Genomic DNA, 16,219 nt, shown 5'->3' on the forward strand with positions numbered 1-16,219 from the left:
CAGACTTCACGCAGACGCAGCTGCCTTTTGCTGCTGGATGTAACTTCTGAAGTGCTCCTTTCCAGAATAAATGGTCTTTGCAAGTTATGTTTTTCTCATGCAGTCAGCATTTTTATCTTTCTGTTGTTGGTACATCTTCTGTTTGGTGATGGCAGGAATAAATAAAGTACATTGAAAAGTCGATGGTTATCTTGATTCCATTTTTATCAGGAAGCTGATTCTAGGTAATCAGAGCAGTGTTTGCAGAACTCACATCCCATTTACTTCTCTAGCAGCAAACGTGTTGTCAGAATGACATGGAATTGTGCAAAAACCAATGGCAGTTAAGTAAAAGAGACATTTTAGTATTCCAAATGTTGTTTTGAAATACTTTGTTCTCCTTATTTACAGCAACTCTGAAACATTTACATTTTCATCTTCAAAAGTCAGACTTCTAGGGACGTTCATTCATTCTCCAGCAACATCTACTCTTTGTGAAGAAGCAGGCTGCATTTGCCTGGAGAGGAGCTGTGTGGCAATAGAGAGATCAGTGTGACTTCCTGAATGTGAAATAACTTTTAAAGCTGTTGTCACGCACTGCTTGTAATTGCCTTTCAGTGCCACCAGCTCTCCTTTTCGGATGGCACCTCAGCCTTTGGGCTCAGCCTCACCCCGGTCCCACAGTGCCTTTTGGCTCCTTGCAGGCTGAGCAGAGGCTTCTGCCTCTGCTTTTGGCCTGTGCTGTATTGCACCAGATCTTGCCGGTTACCTTAGCGTTGTGTCGCATAGCTGGTGCTTCACAAAGAATAACATTTCAAAGGATGCCTTGTCCATTTGAAGCTATTGAGAAGTGAGTGAATGTCCTTTCACAGCTTATTGCAGCAATAAATAATTTCAGTGGGCTGCCCTCGCCCTGCCCAGCTGATATTAATTTTAATGCATGCCCTCAGTTTCTGTCCACTGTGCTTTGTCATGGTTGCTAAGCTTTTCTAGAGTGGGGACTTGAGCACTCAGTATCCTGCTTCCGAAATCAAGATACTTGCACGTACTACTAAAAACACTTCCGTACCTATTTTTCAGAAATGAAAACGTTGGGACTATTTAATATCCCTCATTCTAGGACATTTTCCTCTGTTCTGGAATAATTACTTTTCTTTTACCAACAGCTTTCTATTTTTTTTTTCTAGTCCGATATCAGTCCTTTTTGCAGGATGTTTACATAATGGACCTTTAATCTACTTTTGCTCCTAATATGTTTTATTTCCAGAGTCCTCTCCAGAGAGAGTGCTTTTCCATATATTTCATAGCAGTCCAAACAGCAAGACTTTTTAAAGAGCTGTCATTTTTCAAGGCTCTATTTTCCTCTTCTGAAGAAATAGTTTCAAGAAAATAAACTGACAGCATCGCGTTATCGCTTCCATCAGTGCAGCTTATTGTAGGAAATGGAGAGCTCTGCCCTGAAGAGCAGGCGCAGTGCTCTGGGAGGGAAATAAGCATTTCAAGCTGCGTGTAAAGACTTGCAGATTTCGGTCAATATTTGCACGTTAATTCTCCTCCACCCGGAGCTCACGGCGGTGCGTGGGAAGCATGAGGTTGGCCGCAGCAGGCTGGCCCAAGGCAGCAGGCGGCCACCGCTGCTCCTGCGGCAGCCACAGCAGGAGAGGAGGGGACGCGCTCGCAGCTGGCACCCACAGCTCTCACAGGTCAGGGACTGCAGGTGCCGTACCGCTGTGCATAGCAGTGTCTGTGAAACTGTTGTTTGTGGAAATGAATTTGTCTAACAACTTGTTTGAACAGGCCAACACTGCCTCCCAAATGTCAGCAATAAGACCTCTTTGGGAAAGGGCAAGGGGGAATGGAAAGGAGGAGTGCTTCTTGCTTGTTGTAGAATTGCTGTCCAGAACATCTGTGGTGCCTGGAGCTTTTGAGGTATGGGAAACAATGATCGGCTGATCCCATTTGTCTTCTCAATACAATGCAAGGTTTCTGCATGAAGCTACACAGAAGAGCCTAGTTTCTAAACTCCTCGTCCCCCTTGCCACCTGCCCGGTGCCTCCTCCCAGCTCCCCAGTGCCCTTTGGAGTGGAGCTGGGGCTGTCCCCACGTGCTGGGCGGTGGCGGTGGGTCTGCTGGCACCTCCTGATGGCCAGCCTTCCCTGTGGCAGCAGCGGGATGCTGTACAGCCCTGGTCCTCTCCCCTCTGGTTTCACTCTCCTCTGGCTGCGGGTTGCTCGGCACGGTGAGGTTCCTTTGCGATGCTCTGAAGTCAGGTGTAATTTTTCTATCCTCAGCAGGTCTTACTGCTTCATTATCAGTGCCCCTTTCCAGATCACTGGAGCTCGTTGAGCACCACGCATTTCTGCAGAGATAACGGCCTCTTGCTGTGAAAACTGACAGCTTTTCTCCATACCTTTTATCTTGGCTGTTACAAGATAAACAGGATAACACCCGGTTAAAAGATGGAAACAGCTCTGCCTCATGGCAGCAAAGTTCCTTTTCACGTAGTCGATGTTTGTTTTCAAATTTCATTTTGAAATGCTCTCCTGCCCTGTAGTCACAATGTGAAACTGCTGACTTTTGTGGATAGGGATGGATTATGACTTAATGGAAGATTAATGCTGCATTAATCTGTACAGTAAAGAGTCAGTATTAAATGTAAAGCCTGTGGTCCAGAGGAGGCAGCAAGTTCCATCTTCCCTGTAGTTCTTAGCTTATACTTCTAGCCCCACACTATTAGTCAGTTTATGCCAAATATGTGCCCTATTTTTTCCCTTTAACTTTTGAAGTTGCACTACATCCATCTACTTGTTTCAATTGTTAGCTGCTTTCATTAAGCTGGTGCCTAAACTCTTTCTTCCATCTGTTGTTTACATGTAACATCATTCTTGTTCCTTAGATATCTAGTGATTCATGTATTTGAAGCTGACACTTGAGAGAAAAAAAGCCTTTTGTGCATCTTTGTGTTAATTTGTTTGGAATCCAATGCTGGTTCAGTTCTTCCTGCTGCGTAAGTTAGGTTCACAGGGTGTTTGCCTGTTCTGTGCATTTTCTAAAGGTTGCCCTGAAAACTAAAAAGAAAAAAAAAAAAAAGTTGTTTTCTTATATAAGTCATGTAGGTTACTTTCTGCTCTGATGAGCAAATAATTCTGTCTTTGATTCACAGCGGGTCTCATCCAAGAAATCACTGTATAGCCTCAATTCCTATTGCAATAACGGGAAAAAAAAAAAATCCTTAAAAACTACTGATGGCTTAAAAGTTCTAAAAGAGGGGACACCTGTTCTGTGTGGTCTCTGTACCTAAAACTTTCTTTCCTTGTGTACTTGGTGGTCTGTGAACCAACCTGCCTGTTTGTCCTGCCATCAGTGTGGGTCTGGACAAGCACCACGCTTCTCTGTGGAGGGCAGGAGGCAGCACGTGCGGCCGTCGGGATCCCTGGCTCTGCTTCCCTGCCCATGGGTACGGGGGGACTGGTGGTCCAGGGAGCCCCGGGGAGCTCCCGGTAGCCATTGGCAACCCTGCCTGGATGCCTGGCATAGCTCTGTGAGGCTGGGAAGTGTTTCAGTTGTCCACTTTCTCCCAGTTTCTCAACAGGAGAATGCAATGCGTTAAGGGAAATGTTGTCACGCTTGAGTAAATAACGGAGTCACGTTCGCTACTGCGTTGAGTGCCTTATTTTGAAATGCTGGGAACACATTTTCCTCCTGCCTCTTTGATCCTTTTCCTAACTCCTTCACCATCCCCTTGTCCCACCTCTCAGTGGCGTGGCACCCCGGCAGCACCCCAGCAGCACCGCCTGCCTTCCCCGGGCCTTCTCGGCAGCCCTGGCACTGCCGTGCTGTCAGGCGGGGGCTTGGAGGAGGGAGCACAGCTCAGGAGCGAGGTCAGCTCGAGCACTGGGTGCGACGGGCAGGGCAGGTCTGTGGTCTGCTGCCCCCGGTCCATGGGCTGGGGTGAGCGTCCTGCCAGCCCGTCTGGGACAGCCGCGGGGCAAAGGAGGGCAGAAACTGTGAGGCTGTGTAATGAGAGAGCTTGACTTCATGTAGCCACTGAATATGGACTTTTTTTTTTCTTCTCATAAAAAGAGAAGGATAATAGAGGAGGTTGTCACAGAGTGGATCGGCATGGATAGCTCACCAATTCCAGCGAGTCGCCTGTCCCTGAGCGTTGGTGGGGGGGAGGCTGGGGAGGCTGCATGAGGCTGTGACAGATGTGGCGAGGGCTGAGGGCTGCTGCTCTGCCATGCACTGCTGTGCTTGTGTTTTAAGGTGATCTTTCTGCTCTATTAGCAGCGGATTCTTGGTGTACATAAATGTTGGAAACGAGGTCAGATACTTGAGTCTACTCTGGGTATTTTATCCTGATCTCTAAAGGAGAAATTAGCCAGTAGTACAGGCAGGTATCTGGGGAATCTTCCTTTTCCTTTTCCTTTTCCTTTTCCTTTTCCTTTTCCTTTTCCTTTTCCTTTTCCTTTTCCTTTTCCTTTTCCTTTTCCTTTTCCTTTTCCTTTTCCTTTTCCTTTTCCTTTTCCTTTTCCTTTTCCTTTTCCTTTTCCTTTTCCTTTTCCTTTCATCAGTTTTTGAGATATTTATTCCTTCTTCTGTAAACGCTATGGATGACTGTTCAAGAGATCAGTGACGTTATCACTTTCCTATAATTTCAGACTGTTACACTTGACAGGCACTTCTTATTGTAATGTCTACCAAACACAAATTTTTTCTAAGTTTCTCCATGTTGGATACCTGCTTCTGGATGAACTACATTTAAAAGTGATCTACGTATATTTTCTAGGAAGAAAGAGTATCATCTTGCTCACAATTCAGACTCTAATCTTGTCTCTGAATAGATGTATCTGTTTTGGTTGTTGTTTGAGCAATGGCTTGAAATTGGGCAGCATTTAGACTTGGGTGAGCTGTGGCAGAAGACACAACACCAGGGAAAGCTGAAATGCAGGCAGGAGGGAGGAGGCAGTGCAGATTTCAAGCTTCAGTAGAGCCCCTTTGCATCTGGTCAGTAACAAAGAGCAGAGCCTTCATTCTTGTTGACCCCTCTGCTGCTCCAGTTCAGCACAGACTTGCTCCGTCCCGGGGCACCTGGATTTAGGGAGCCTTGGCTGGAGGAGCTGACTTGCAGGCTGGTGTAGAGCAGTAGGATGTTGCTGAAGGCAGGGAAACCTCTGCCTGGAGCCTGCCAGCACATCGCTGCGCTGCCCTGCAGGGAGAGCACCAGACCTTGCGTGGTGGGCAGTGATGGGACTGGGCCTGAAGAAACGGGGGCTGACAGGGCGAGGGGGCTAGTGCTGCAGCTGGCAACCTGGTAGGAAAGAAAGAGTGACTGAGAGCGGGGAGTAAAGCCGGAGCTGGGAGATGGTGAAGGAAGAGATGTGTGGACTGGGAGGATGCTTCGATGAGTCTTTGGGATCTGGTGGGGTGTGAGGTGTGAGCGTGAGCCCTCTTGGGAGGAGCAGAGGCGGTCAGAGGGTGCCACGAAGGGGAGCTGCAGGCAGTCCCGTGACAAGGTCCCTGTGATGAGATGGCAGTGGGGGCCTGCGGCTGTCTGAGGGGGGGTGAGTGGGACAGGGAGGTGGGGATGGGCATGGGCTGAGAGTCGGGACCAGAACAGAGAGCTGGAAAAAACTGGGAAGCACTGGCTGGAGACTGCTCTTGCTAGAGCAGCGGTTCACAGCTTTTTCCAAAGGAGTGCTGAAAAAGGCAGCAGTGCTCGTGTGGCAGGACACACACATGTTGTAATGTTTTTGTAGGATGTAATGTTTTGGGTGTGGACAACTTCTGCTCTCTGTGTGTCTCTTCCAAATTGAACTTAGTGTTCCCATCAAACCTTCGTGTGTATCTTCCGTGACTTCTGCATGCTTGGTATTTCTGAATGAGGAGTGCTGGTAGAGCTGCCTCGGGCTCCAGGACTTCGTGGTCTCCAGAGAGCAAAAAAATGCTCTGGAAGTATCGAGTTCCCTGTGCTCCTTTCCCTGCTCCTCCCAGCTGGTCATCTGCTTTCACTTTCAGAAGCAATGACATTGTGGTTGGGCTGTAATGACAATATTTACCAAAAAGCTTTTTCTTTTTGTTCTACTTAGTATAATGGCTTCTTGCAGAAGCAGCTCTGTGGGGAATAGCCCTTATTTCCATAGGTTCGTGAACTTTCAGTTGTGGGCAGTAATCGGACAAGTCAGTTTCAAGCAAAATATTCAGAACAAATAGGAAAAATGGGCCTAGACTCTTCCTTTCGGGCAGTCTCTAAATACAGCAGGAGGAAATACTGATCTTGTGGTGGCACTCATTGCTTCCCCTGCAAGCGAGCTGATCGTCAGACTGGTCTGCACGTGTGCCTTCCAGCCACCCCTGGTTGCAGACAGGCTCGAGGGAGAAGAAATAAAGACCTTTTATTCAGGAAATAAGAGACAATCTTAGCTTGGTCAAAGTGGGGCTGCAGAGCCTCTTAGACACTCTTTTCTCATCCTGTGTTCATGGTGCTCAGAGGAATGCCCTTGGAGCTGTTCAGGAACCGCAGTGACAGTTTTGATTAGCTCTCCTTTCAAGCAATCCACAAAATGTCAGGATATAGATAAAGCAGTTATCTGCTGTGGATGACATTGGAAAGACCATTTCCTATTTTATTTTTAGCCCATGAGAAGGTGGGGGAAAAGAGCATAATGGCATATCTGAATCACTGAAGACACTTGCAACAGTCATTTATTTTCATTTCCTCAAGTAATCCTTTTATTTTGCAGCATTGATGACGATGTCTGTTTCTCTTCTGCCAGGTCTCTTATTTCTTTGGACCTGATGAGTCTTGCTCCTGGCATCTCTTCCAGGACTATGTCTTTACCGAAGATTCACCTGCTCCTGTTGCTGGGTGATTGTGCTCACTCCCCTGCACGGAGAGAACACTGAAACAGACACGCAGTGATACGGTTCCTGGCATACCCTGCATCCAGGATAAACATGAACATATGGTGCCAAGGAAGTTTGTTGCGGGCCCGAGATGAAGATAAACACTACAAGCTGTTACTTCAGAAGGGTAGCATAGGATGAAGATTGTTGTAAAGAAAACAAATAGTGTTACAGAAACAAAAATGGGATTCATACTGACATCTGTCAGGGCTTCTTGGCTCACCCGAAGAGGCTGCTTGAGCTGCAAGTCCCCGTTAGTCCCTCTGCAGCTGTAGGTCACCTCGCATTCGTCCTCACACATGAATGTGGGACACTTATCCACATATCCATATTGCACAGAGGGCTGGGGCACGCTCATGGAAATTAATCTTTTGTCAGCTGCCAGCTTGGGGCAATGGCAGAGTCTGATTTAGCTCCCAGTGTGGACAGGGAAATGCAACATAATAAGAAATGCATCATCTGTTAGCCTGCACTGGCTTGTTGAGCGCTAGTTAGCAATCAGAGAAAGCCCTTCTGTTCCTGGTGGCCCTTCTAGATTCTAGTCACCTCATGACTTTCCTTTCTGAGATGTCTGTTATTGTTCAGTAGAAGAAAAAGTGTTCCGTACCCCCACCTAGTTCCCAAAGAAACAGAATGGATGCTTGGATATATATATTGTAGACTTTGTCTCCTGTCGGTGTTTGAGCAGTGTTTGATCTTGCAGATTGAAGGTGGTGGCCTTCCTGGTGAAGGCATGCAGAATGCATTTTGGGGACCCTGTGGTAGGGTAGGAATTAAGTCAAAAGAAGAGGTCAAGTCTCTGTACTCTAATTTCCCTTTCCTTTTCCCTTTCCTTTTCCCTTTCCTTTTCCCTTTCCTTTTCCCTTTCCTTTTCCCTTTCCTTTTCCCTTTCCTTTTCCCTTTCCTTTTCCCTTTCCTTTTCCCTTTCCTTTTCCCTTTCCTTTTCCCTTTCCTTTTCCCTTTCCTTTTCCCTTTCCTTTTCCCTTTCCTTTTCCCTTTCCTTTTCCCTTTCCTTTCCCCACAAACAAAATAATCATATGAAGTGCAGTTAAGGAAGGGTTTCCTGTAGAAACTGCATTCAGCCCAAGGTTAAGATGCATTGCTTACCATATCACTGCTAATATGAGTTCCTAACCTTGTCCTGAAGAGAGCAAAATTTGTTTGTTATTAAGCAATTGAAGAAAACAAGGGAGGCAAAAAACCTGTCAGCATCCGGTGTTTCATTGAGATGATATGGTTTGGGTTCCCTGCCCTTCCAAGAAAGAGCCGATAAAGCCTGAAAATCACAGAATCACAGAATTTCTAGGTTGGAAGAGACCTCAAGATCATCGAGTCCAACCTCTGACCTAACACTAACAGTCCTCCACTAAACCATATCCCTAAGCTCTACAAACCATATCCCTAAGCATCTTCAATGTAGTAGTTACTGATTAAATGTTTTACAAAATCAGATAAAAACACATGAAGATATGGTTAAAAGCACGTAATACTTAGCAGACACCTGACTTTTGCACAAACAGAAATTGGGCAACTATTTGCACGTTTGAAAAAAGTGCATCGTTGCAGAGGACATGGGGGAGAAAAGTCTGTCGCTGCTGCCTGTGTGTGCCTGTAGGGAGGTGCATGCCAGAACGTCCTGTTGTGCCTCGGTGCTTCCTCTGTCCCATTGCTCTGAGCCAGCTGGTTCTCCAGCAAGGCTGTCTGTTGGAAGCCCACAGGTGCCTGGCTGGCACAGAGGAGAAATGAATGCTTTTTTGGGAAGTCCATAGTTACATAAACAGTGGCTGTTGGTATTATTTAAAGTTCAGTACCTAATGCTGTGTCTAAATACACGTTCTGAAACTGATCAGTGTGTACATGTGCTTGTCGTGAGACTTATAGGAGATGTTGCACCAAGTCTGTAAGAGCTGAAGACTTGAATCTCTGTCTCCCCATCTAAGCAGAAGACAGCTTCCCCAGAAGCTTGTTCAGGGGTGTCAGTCTTCTTCACCATGCGGGAGAGATGCTGTAAGCTCTCCTGTGACTGAGGGCACACGGTTCAAATGCTGCTCAGCAGTGGGTACTGGAGACATCTGCTGTTGGGTGCCTCCTGCTGCCCCAAGCCCCTTGACCAGCATGGGCTCCTGCTGGTTGTGCCTGGCCCTGACCACCCGCGGGTGCTCCTGACCAAAGGGCCAGCCTTGGCGAAGTGACCCCAGTCTTCTCATGGAAAATTGAATTGTATTTTTCAGGTCTCAAGTGTGTGTGCCAGCTGTGCGAGCACACGAACTTCACCTGCCAGACAGAGGGAGCGTGCTGGGCTTCGGTCATGCTGACCAACGGGAAGGAAGAAGTGGTCAAGTCCTGTGTCTCCCTCCCGGAGCTGAATGCTCAAGTCTTCTGCCACAGTTCCAAAAACATCACAAAAACCGAGTGCTGCTACACAGATTTCTGCAACAACATCACCCTCCGCCTGCCCATAGGTACGTACTGCCTGAATGCAAAGTGATATGCGAGTGTTTTGTGATGGCATGGGAGCTGCAGAAACACTGGGCAGAGAGCACGGCTGTGAGAGCAGCTAATTAAGATTTTAAAAGCTGGCTGTAAAAGCAAAAGCTGTTTTTTATTTTTTTCCCAACTGAGGAAAAACTAAATTGTGACTATGTTTGGGGAAAAGGAAACTAGTTGCATTGCCTAAATTTTCCAGACACTGTCTTTTGCATCCCAGGAGCTGTTAACCATGAAGAAAAAAGGAGGTGTGTGGAGGAAAAAGCCTTATCACCTTACAGATCTTTATAGGCTGGGGCATCTTAAGTGAGTTTGTGGTTTGAATTGGCATTAGTTTAGATCTTGGGAAGGTTTTGGCTGGCATTCAGGGGCTTCTCATGTGGCATGGATCAGCAACCCACTGCAGCTACAAATTGATGGTTGTGGGGAGCCGAGCACCGTGCGCTGCTGAGCGAGCGGATCATGTGTTAACTGGTGCTTTGCCAGGAGATAATGAGGACCTTACAGCCTAAGATTTACAGCCTAAACTGCCTCTGCAGCCAATGTAAAAGATCTGCATTAGATGGGTTGGGTAAGAATTCAGACTAGGGAGGTGTGGAAAGAAGGCAATTGTAGACGCTTGTTGTCAATGGCATGTGGGAAACCCAGTCCATGATTTTGGCCAGATGAGGGTCTGGATGCTCGGTGAGCCTGCACCGGGATGAAGCAGCCCCAGCATATGGGGAGCTGCTCTCCCCGTTCCCCTTACGCAGTCTGCGTCCTGCTTCCTGGCCTGGACCGCCCAGCAGCTGCTGCAGGTCGTGCAGGACGTTGCTCTGCTGGAAGCTGCGTCTGCAGCTCTGTTGTGATGGGCAGGAGTGACATGGGCTTGTGTGGTACCTGGGGCTGGCTTGGTGGGAGTGAGGAGGGACGCTGGATACAAAGTTGTTGCTGGAGGAAATACTTATGTTTCAGCAATTTTGTAAGTCTGTCTTCAGCTTTTGGCTTCTGCAATTTGTTTTAGCAGCTTGTAGTGCAGCTTTTGTTCTGTGTTAAATCAGTATCATTGATTTTTGCCCAGCAGACACAGGAAGGTGTGAGATTCCTGGTTCCAATGAGAGGGAGGAAAAAGATTTATGCTTCTGGGAGCTCTGTTTATTACACAGTCAGTGCAATATTCAAGTCTGGCAGATTCAGAACTGTGTGGTGAAGTTGATTTGGTCCGTTTGAAAAACATATATTTACGCTATTTTTAGATTTAATTATTGATAATATACTTCACCCTTCTCTCCAGTAAAACTTGTGCTTCATCCAAGCTTTTTGAATAAGCTGTCAACTCTACTACTTCAACAAATTATACCTTTTTATGTATAGTTCCACTAGTGAGAGATGTTACAGATAAGAAAGATGTAAAGTAATACATAATTTGCAGTTGTAATTTGCACTTCAGCTGCTATTGTAGAGTAGCTAACAGAATTAAAACCATCTGTTTCTGTGAGCATTTGATACTCAAGATACAGGAGGGCAGACTCAGCTGTCAGTGAGGGGAAGGACTCCTGAAAAGTCAGTTTCTAGAGGGGGCACTGAAGGGATGGGTTTGGGGAGGGAGGGCTGGGAGACTGCAGGTAGGGGGGGAGAGGGGAAGTGATGGTGTGCAAGGAGACACGTTTAGGGGACACTTAGTGCCATGTCAACAGAGACACTTGCTACTATGCGAGTAGTGGTAGTACGAGTCGAGTCGACTGAACGGTGTGTAGATGGAGCCTGCAGAGCTCTCTGTGGGATCACCCAAAGGGAGTGTGGCCGGGCTGGCCCTGGGGATTGTCAGTGTCTGGTGCTGACTGAGGGGCTGGGCACTGCTGGAGGGGGCTTGGCCCCTGTGAGCATCCCCTGAGCACCTGGGCTGGGTCATGGTCTCTTGGCTGGGGGGCTGCTCCCCTGTGTCCAGCCTGACCTAAGGAGTAAGGGCTTTTTGGGTATGTGTCTTTTGGTCAGCAACAGAAGGGAGATACTAATAGTAGTTATGCTCTAGATACGTAGAAGTAAAAGCCACACCTGTTCAGGTTGGGATGCTGGAAACTTGGAAGACAGCTGCAATTTTGAGATGGAGTGGAGGATTGTCTATCTTCCTAACATTTGAACTGGTAGTTGCAAAACCTCTGGTTATGTGTTTCAGTACCAGCAAAAGTTACTTAATTTTTAGCCTGAGCCCTTTGCTCTAAACATTTGGGGGAATTCACGTTAGTCAAAAGTTTACAGCGCCAATGTTACTTGCTTGCTGGTCTTGCTGGACAGCCCTTTTCCAAATAATTAACATTATTTGAAAGCTCCAGCAAGAATAAACTTTCTTAGGGGTATTGCTGAGTATGTAGGTGAAAGAGCTGGGCAGCAGGAGATGGGGTTGTGCCGGGCCTGCTGTGCCGCGGGAGGCCTTCAGCTGGAGGGAGGCCTGCGGGCCGCGGGGAAGGCTTTGGCTGCTGCTACCTCTGCTGCCTCGGTGGGGGGGTCCTTTGCTGAGCGAGGTTCTGTGTCCAAAGCAACTTCTAGGCTACTCCTTGCTCAGCTTGCATCTTTTCTTCTTTCATTCCAGTCCTATGTGATACTTGGACATCCTAACTGAGGTCTTGGACTCATCACTGAGGAAAGAAATGTGAAATGGAGGCACCGTAGCAAATAACCAGTAGGCACTGCAACTATCAGCTGGTGTGATTAAAAAAATAAAGCAAACCAGAGGCAGTTCTAAGTTTGGTAATCAGTCCAGGATCTTGCTGAAGTGGTAAAAGTTTAATTTCCACTGCTGTGTAAGGATGAGGCCAGGATTCGCGCAGCCGGGACTTGTGAAAGGGCTCTGCTCAGGGAGTGCTCATAAAAGTCCCCATAGAGAAGTGGCTGGTCCAGCAGCCCATCTGCAGTGTCACTTCATCCTCTGGCATGTCACCACACACCTCCTGAAGCTGTTCTCGTGTTGGCTGTCCCTTGCCAGTGGTGGCAGGTAACCAAGCCACGGTGTCTGTCCATTGGTGCCTCACTTGGCCACACAGGCTCTCTGGTCTTTAACACATATCTGCTTTGTCAAGATGCTAATGTAGGCCAGCCCACCTACTGCCACTCTCTCTTTAAAAGAGTAATAGTTTGGTGCCTGGTACAGACACCTTAATATGGGAGTTAAATGTATATCAACATATGTTTCCACTATGCAGATCCTAGTTTAAAAGTAGAGCACACGGATATGGAAAATTTGCCATTAGGCAGGATTGAATTTCACTGAGGAGAGGTGTTGAGAAGGTCCAGGGCAGGGCACATCCCTGCCAGAAGGCAGGAGCTTCTGCAGGCTCTTCCCACCCGGTTCCTGCAGCCAGCCTGGGGGCCCAGGCAGCTCTTCTTCGTGCCCACCCGCTTCAGCTCAGCTCTGTGTTAATTACCAAGGGCTCACGGCGTGTAATACCAAGAGTGACTGGGAAACAATAAAGTAACGTATATCATGAGGATCTCTGAGACAGAAAGCAATTTGTTTTTTATGATTGCCCATGCATGAATTTCCACGGTAAGGCTGCAGGTGGCATTGCGTGCCTCATTCAGCAGCAGAGCTGTCCTTGCTGTGTCGTGTGCGAGAGGAGGTTGCTCTTGTTCTGAGTTGGGTTTTTTACCATGTGTGAAGAAAATAAACATTTCTAAGGGCAGATGCAACCTTCATATCTGCTTTTTATATACTTGTCGTGGATTTCATCGCAATGTTTTTGCATTGACAGGTCATATGTTCCAAAGTGCAGGACTGGTTTTCAATAATTAGGGTTTTTCTGTTACCCTGAATTTGTTTCCAGTTTTCTACTATTTAAACTACAACACTTTCTGCCCAAGCTGGTGACCTGAGAGGACCTTTGTCTGTCAGTGGGGTGTCATATCAGGTCTACAGAAATGGCCTGCATGCTGCTTCCATGCTGGTTCTTTCGATGAATGTGTGTGTCTACAAGAAATTGCCTGTGTTCACCTCAGCATGCTGCAGACTGTTTTAAGGACTTGCTAATAAGATCTTGAAGATTTCAAGTTGTAGACTGGTGCTTCACAGGGCTATCAGACCATATTTCAGATTAGGGACGTGGTCCTTGTGATCCGTCCCCACCCCACCTGTGAGAGGGTTTTGCCCCCTCACAAGCCTGTTTATAGGTGACAGACCCCTACCTGCAGCCCCAGGGCAGGTGGCTGGAGGTTCTCATAACTCGATGCTTGCGTTTGGTTATGGTGGTTTGAGCTTAGCATGGCTCAATACAAACAGGCTGGGGAACATTCCCATCTCTTCTCCAAAGCAGCAATGCTGGTGTTGGCCTCAGTCACCTCCTTCAGTGGAGGCAGTGACTCAACAGCTGTTGAACCCAAGCCTGAAGGTTCAGACTTCTGAGGCTTGTTACCAGGTGCAGTAATCAGGGCCTTCTTAACCTCGCATATCGTCTGTTTATAGATGCGTGGGAAAAGTTCATGTGACTGTCATTCTAAACTCTTGATCTCAAAACACCTAGTGATGCCAAATATTAAGTCTCTGTCTTTACAGATACTGAAAATTGAGGCTGGATGGGTGCTGGTAGGTTTGCAAACGTCTCATAGGGCTATGGGCTTTCAGACCAGCCTGCTTTCAGTGACTGCCTAAAGAAAACCTCGACCTCTATGAGAAGAAAATTGGTGATGTGTTCAGACTGTACAATAACGCACCCGTGAGTTAGTGGGAAAATCCAACATAACAAAAAGTCTCTGTAAAAGCTTTAATTCTAATTTTTTATTTTTTATTTCTTTTTCCTCTTGAAATTTACCCCCATGGCTCCAGCAAAAAGCACCACACTGCTAGAAAGGTGTCTGCTCACTCTGGGGTCCTGGCGGTGCAGCATCTCTAGAGCTTGAGATGAAAAATTTATTGTTCTGTATTTATATGATGGAAAATGAGTCAGAGGAGCGAGGAGGCTTTATGGAACAAGATTAAGATAGCAGTGGGATTAACAAACTGTATTATAAGTAATTTGCCAGCTCTTCTCTTTACTGTCATTGCCCAAACTGTGCGGTCACAAAAGGCACTCATATCACCTACAGAGGTACAGAGTAGGATGAAAGAAAGTGGAATATAGAACAAATCCTAAGAACAAAAAATCCTTGGACATATTCATATTGATAAGAAAGATGATTTATACTAGCTAGATTAACTACCAGGCAATATTTTCAATCTTTTTTTTTTTTTTCTTTTTAATATCTGCATTTTTTATTTATTTATTTATTCATTTTTTATGAACAAGTAATTACTTTTCACTATATTTACCTCTTTGAAAATCCCTAAAAACATTAAAGCCTTTTTAGGTGAATGGAATGCACAGATTTATTAATATTCAAGAAGTCAGATACTGCTGTACTAGTTTATAAGGCACATAGTAATACAGAAAATTAGAAGAATCAGCCTTCAACTAATAATTTGCGGAATGAAATCAAGTGTTTGAAAATACATTGTAAGGGAAATACATTCAATTGTTTAAATGTAAGAAAAAGTAGTAACTGTTTTCTGTAATTTAAAGCAGGGGAAAAAAAAAAAAAAAAAGAAAAAAGAAAAAAAGATCCATATTAAGGAACATGATTATAAAGAATCCTGAAGGGCAGATGGGTGAGCAGGCTGCCCTGCTGGTCAGGGTTCAGGGTAAGGCTCTGGCTTTGCCTTTTCTTTATTCTAGGCATTCATTGTCTGTTACTGAACACCATGTAAAGGTTTCTTTTTGTTTTCCCAGTACTAGCATCATCAAGAATAGCTTAGAAGGAAGGTACAGAGAGAGTGAAGAGAAAAAAGACAATTATTTCACTAACTTTTCTAACTTTTCTAAAATGTTTAGTGATGGATAAAAATAGGGAGGATGGGGAATGTGGCAAAAAGAAAAGAGGAAGTGAAATATTTTGGTATATATTTTTGCTATTCTTTGAGGCCACTTTGTTTCTTCTGAACTGGTGGGTTTGGAAGCCAGTGCCAGAGTCCAGTGCCAACACTAACAGCTTGTGTTACTAGTCTGCTGCAATGCAATAGTAGAAACTTCATTTAGTTGATTGTTTTCTGTTTTGAGTTTTTGATGAAAAAGATGATGTTATGGCACGGACATCAGGACAGAGGTTAAGACTGTGTGAGCTGTAGTAAACCTGTTTCCTTTCCATGTTCACCCAGTTTGGTGCTGTACCACTGATGCAATTCTTAGGATAATCACCCACTTGGACTGATCTGAAGTTCTCCTTGAAAAAGGTTCAGTAGGCAGAGCTGCAGCCTGTCATAGCTGCTCTGTGAATGTGTAATTCGGCAAATATTTCACATACTGTTGAACATCTTGGCTGTCCCAGGTTCGTGTGCTCCAGAGGAATTTGTAAGAATACAGCCATTTGAAGAGAAGGCAGGGGAAGGGACAGGAAATCGGGGAAATAGGAATTTAGGTAATGTATCTGTTTATCTTGCAGCTGTATCCCTGATGGCTTTGCTTGAACCTCCAGATCCTTCAGCAGGCCTTTCCCAGGTGATTTCTGAATGTCCTGAAAGGGATGGTGGAGTCTGCAGTCATGGTGGAGGCTGGAGAAACTTGATTTTAGTCTCTAGTCCAAATTATGTATTTCTGAAATTGTTTAAAAATGTTCTGTACATCTGATTAGAGCTCTGCATTAGATACAATACATTTTCTTACAGCATTGGAAAGAATACATTTTTTTTTTCCACCTGAGTAGTTTAGGAACTTAAATATGAATAGTTTAGGACTTTTATAAGTCTTAAGGTTGCCATTATACCTTAAAAAACAGGCAAATGCCGTGTGTGAGAATGTCTTTTCTGTTGGAGGGAAAATAACTTTTTTTTTTTTCTCCTGCCTAA

The 16,219-nt window shown here is 45.8% G+C and overlaps 1 protein-coding gene across 1 annotated transcript in view; it reads left to right on the forward strand.

The window, feature by feature from the left end:
* Positions 1 to 16,219, forward strand: part of ACVR1C (activin A receptor type 1C) — a 34,906-nt gene that overhangs the window by 3,857 nt on the left and 14,830 nt on the right. The window contains exon 2 of the mRNA XM_068686890.1: positions 9,117 to 9,347. Within this exon, the coding sequence (XP_068542991.1) occupies positions 9,117 to 9,347 (231 nt within the window). The remainder of the gene's footprint in view (positions 1 to 9,116; positions 9,348 to 16,219) is intronic.

The sequence above is a fragment of the Anas acuta genome, chromosome 6 (genome assembly GCF_963932015.1).
Source record: "Anas acuta chromosome 6, bAnaAcu1.1, whole genome shotgun sequence".
In the NCBI taxonomy this organism is placed as follows: Eukaryota; Metazoa; Chordata; class Aves; order Anseriformes; family Anatidae; genus Anas; species Anas acuta.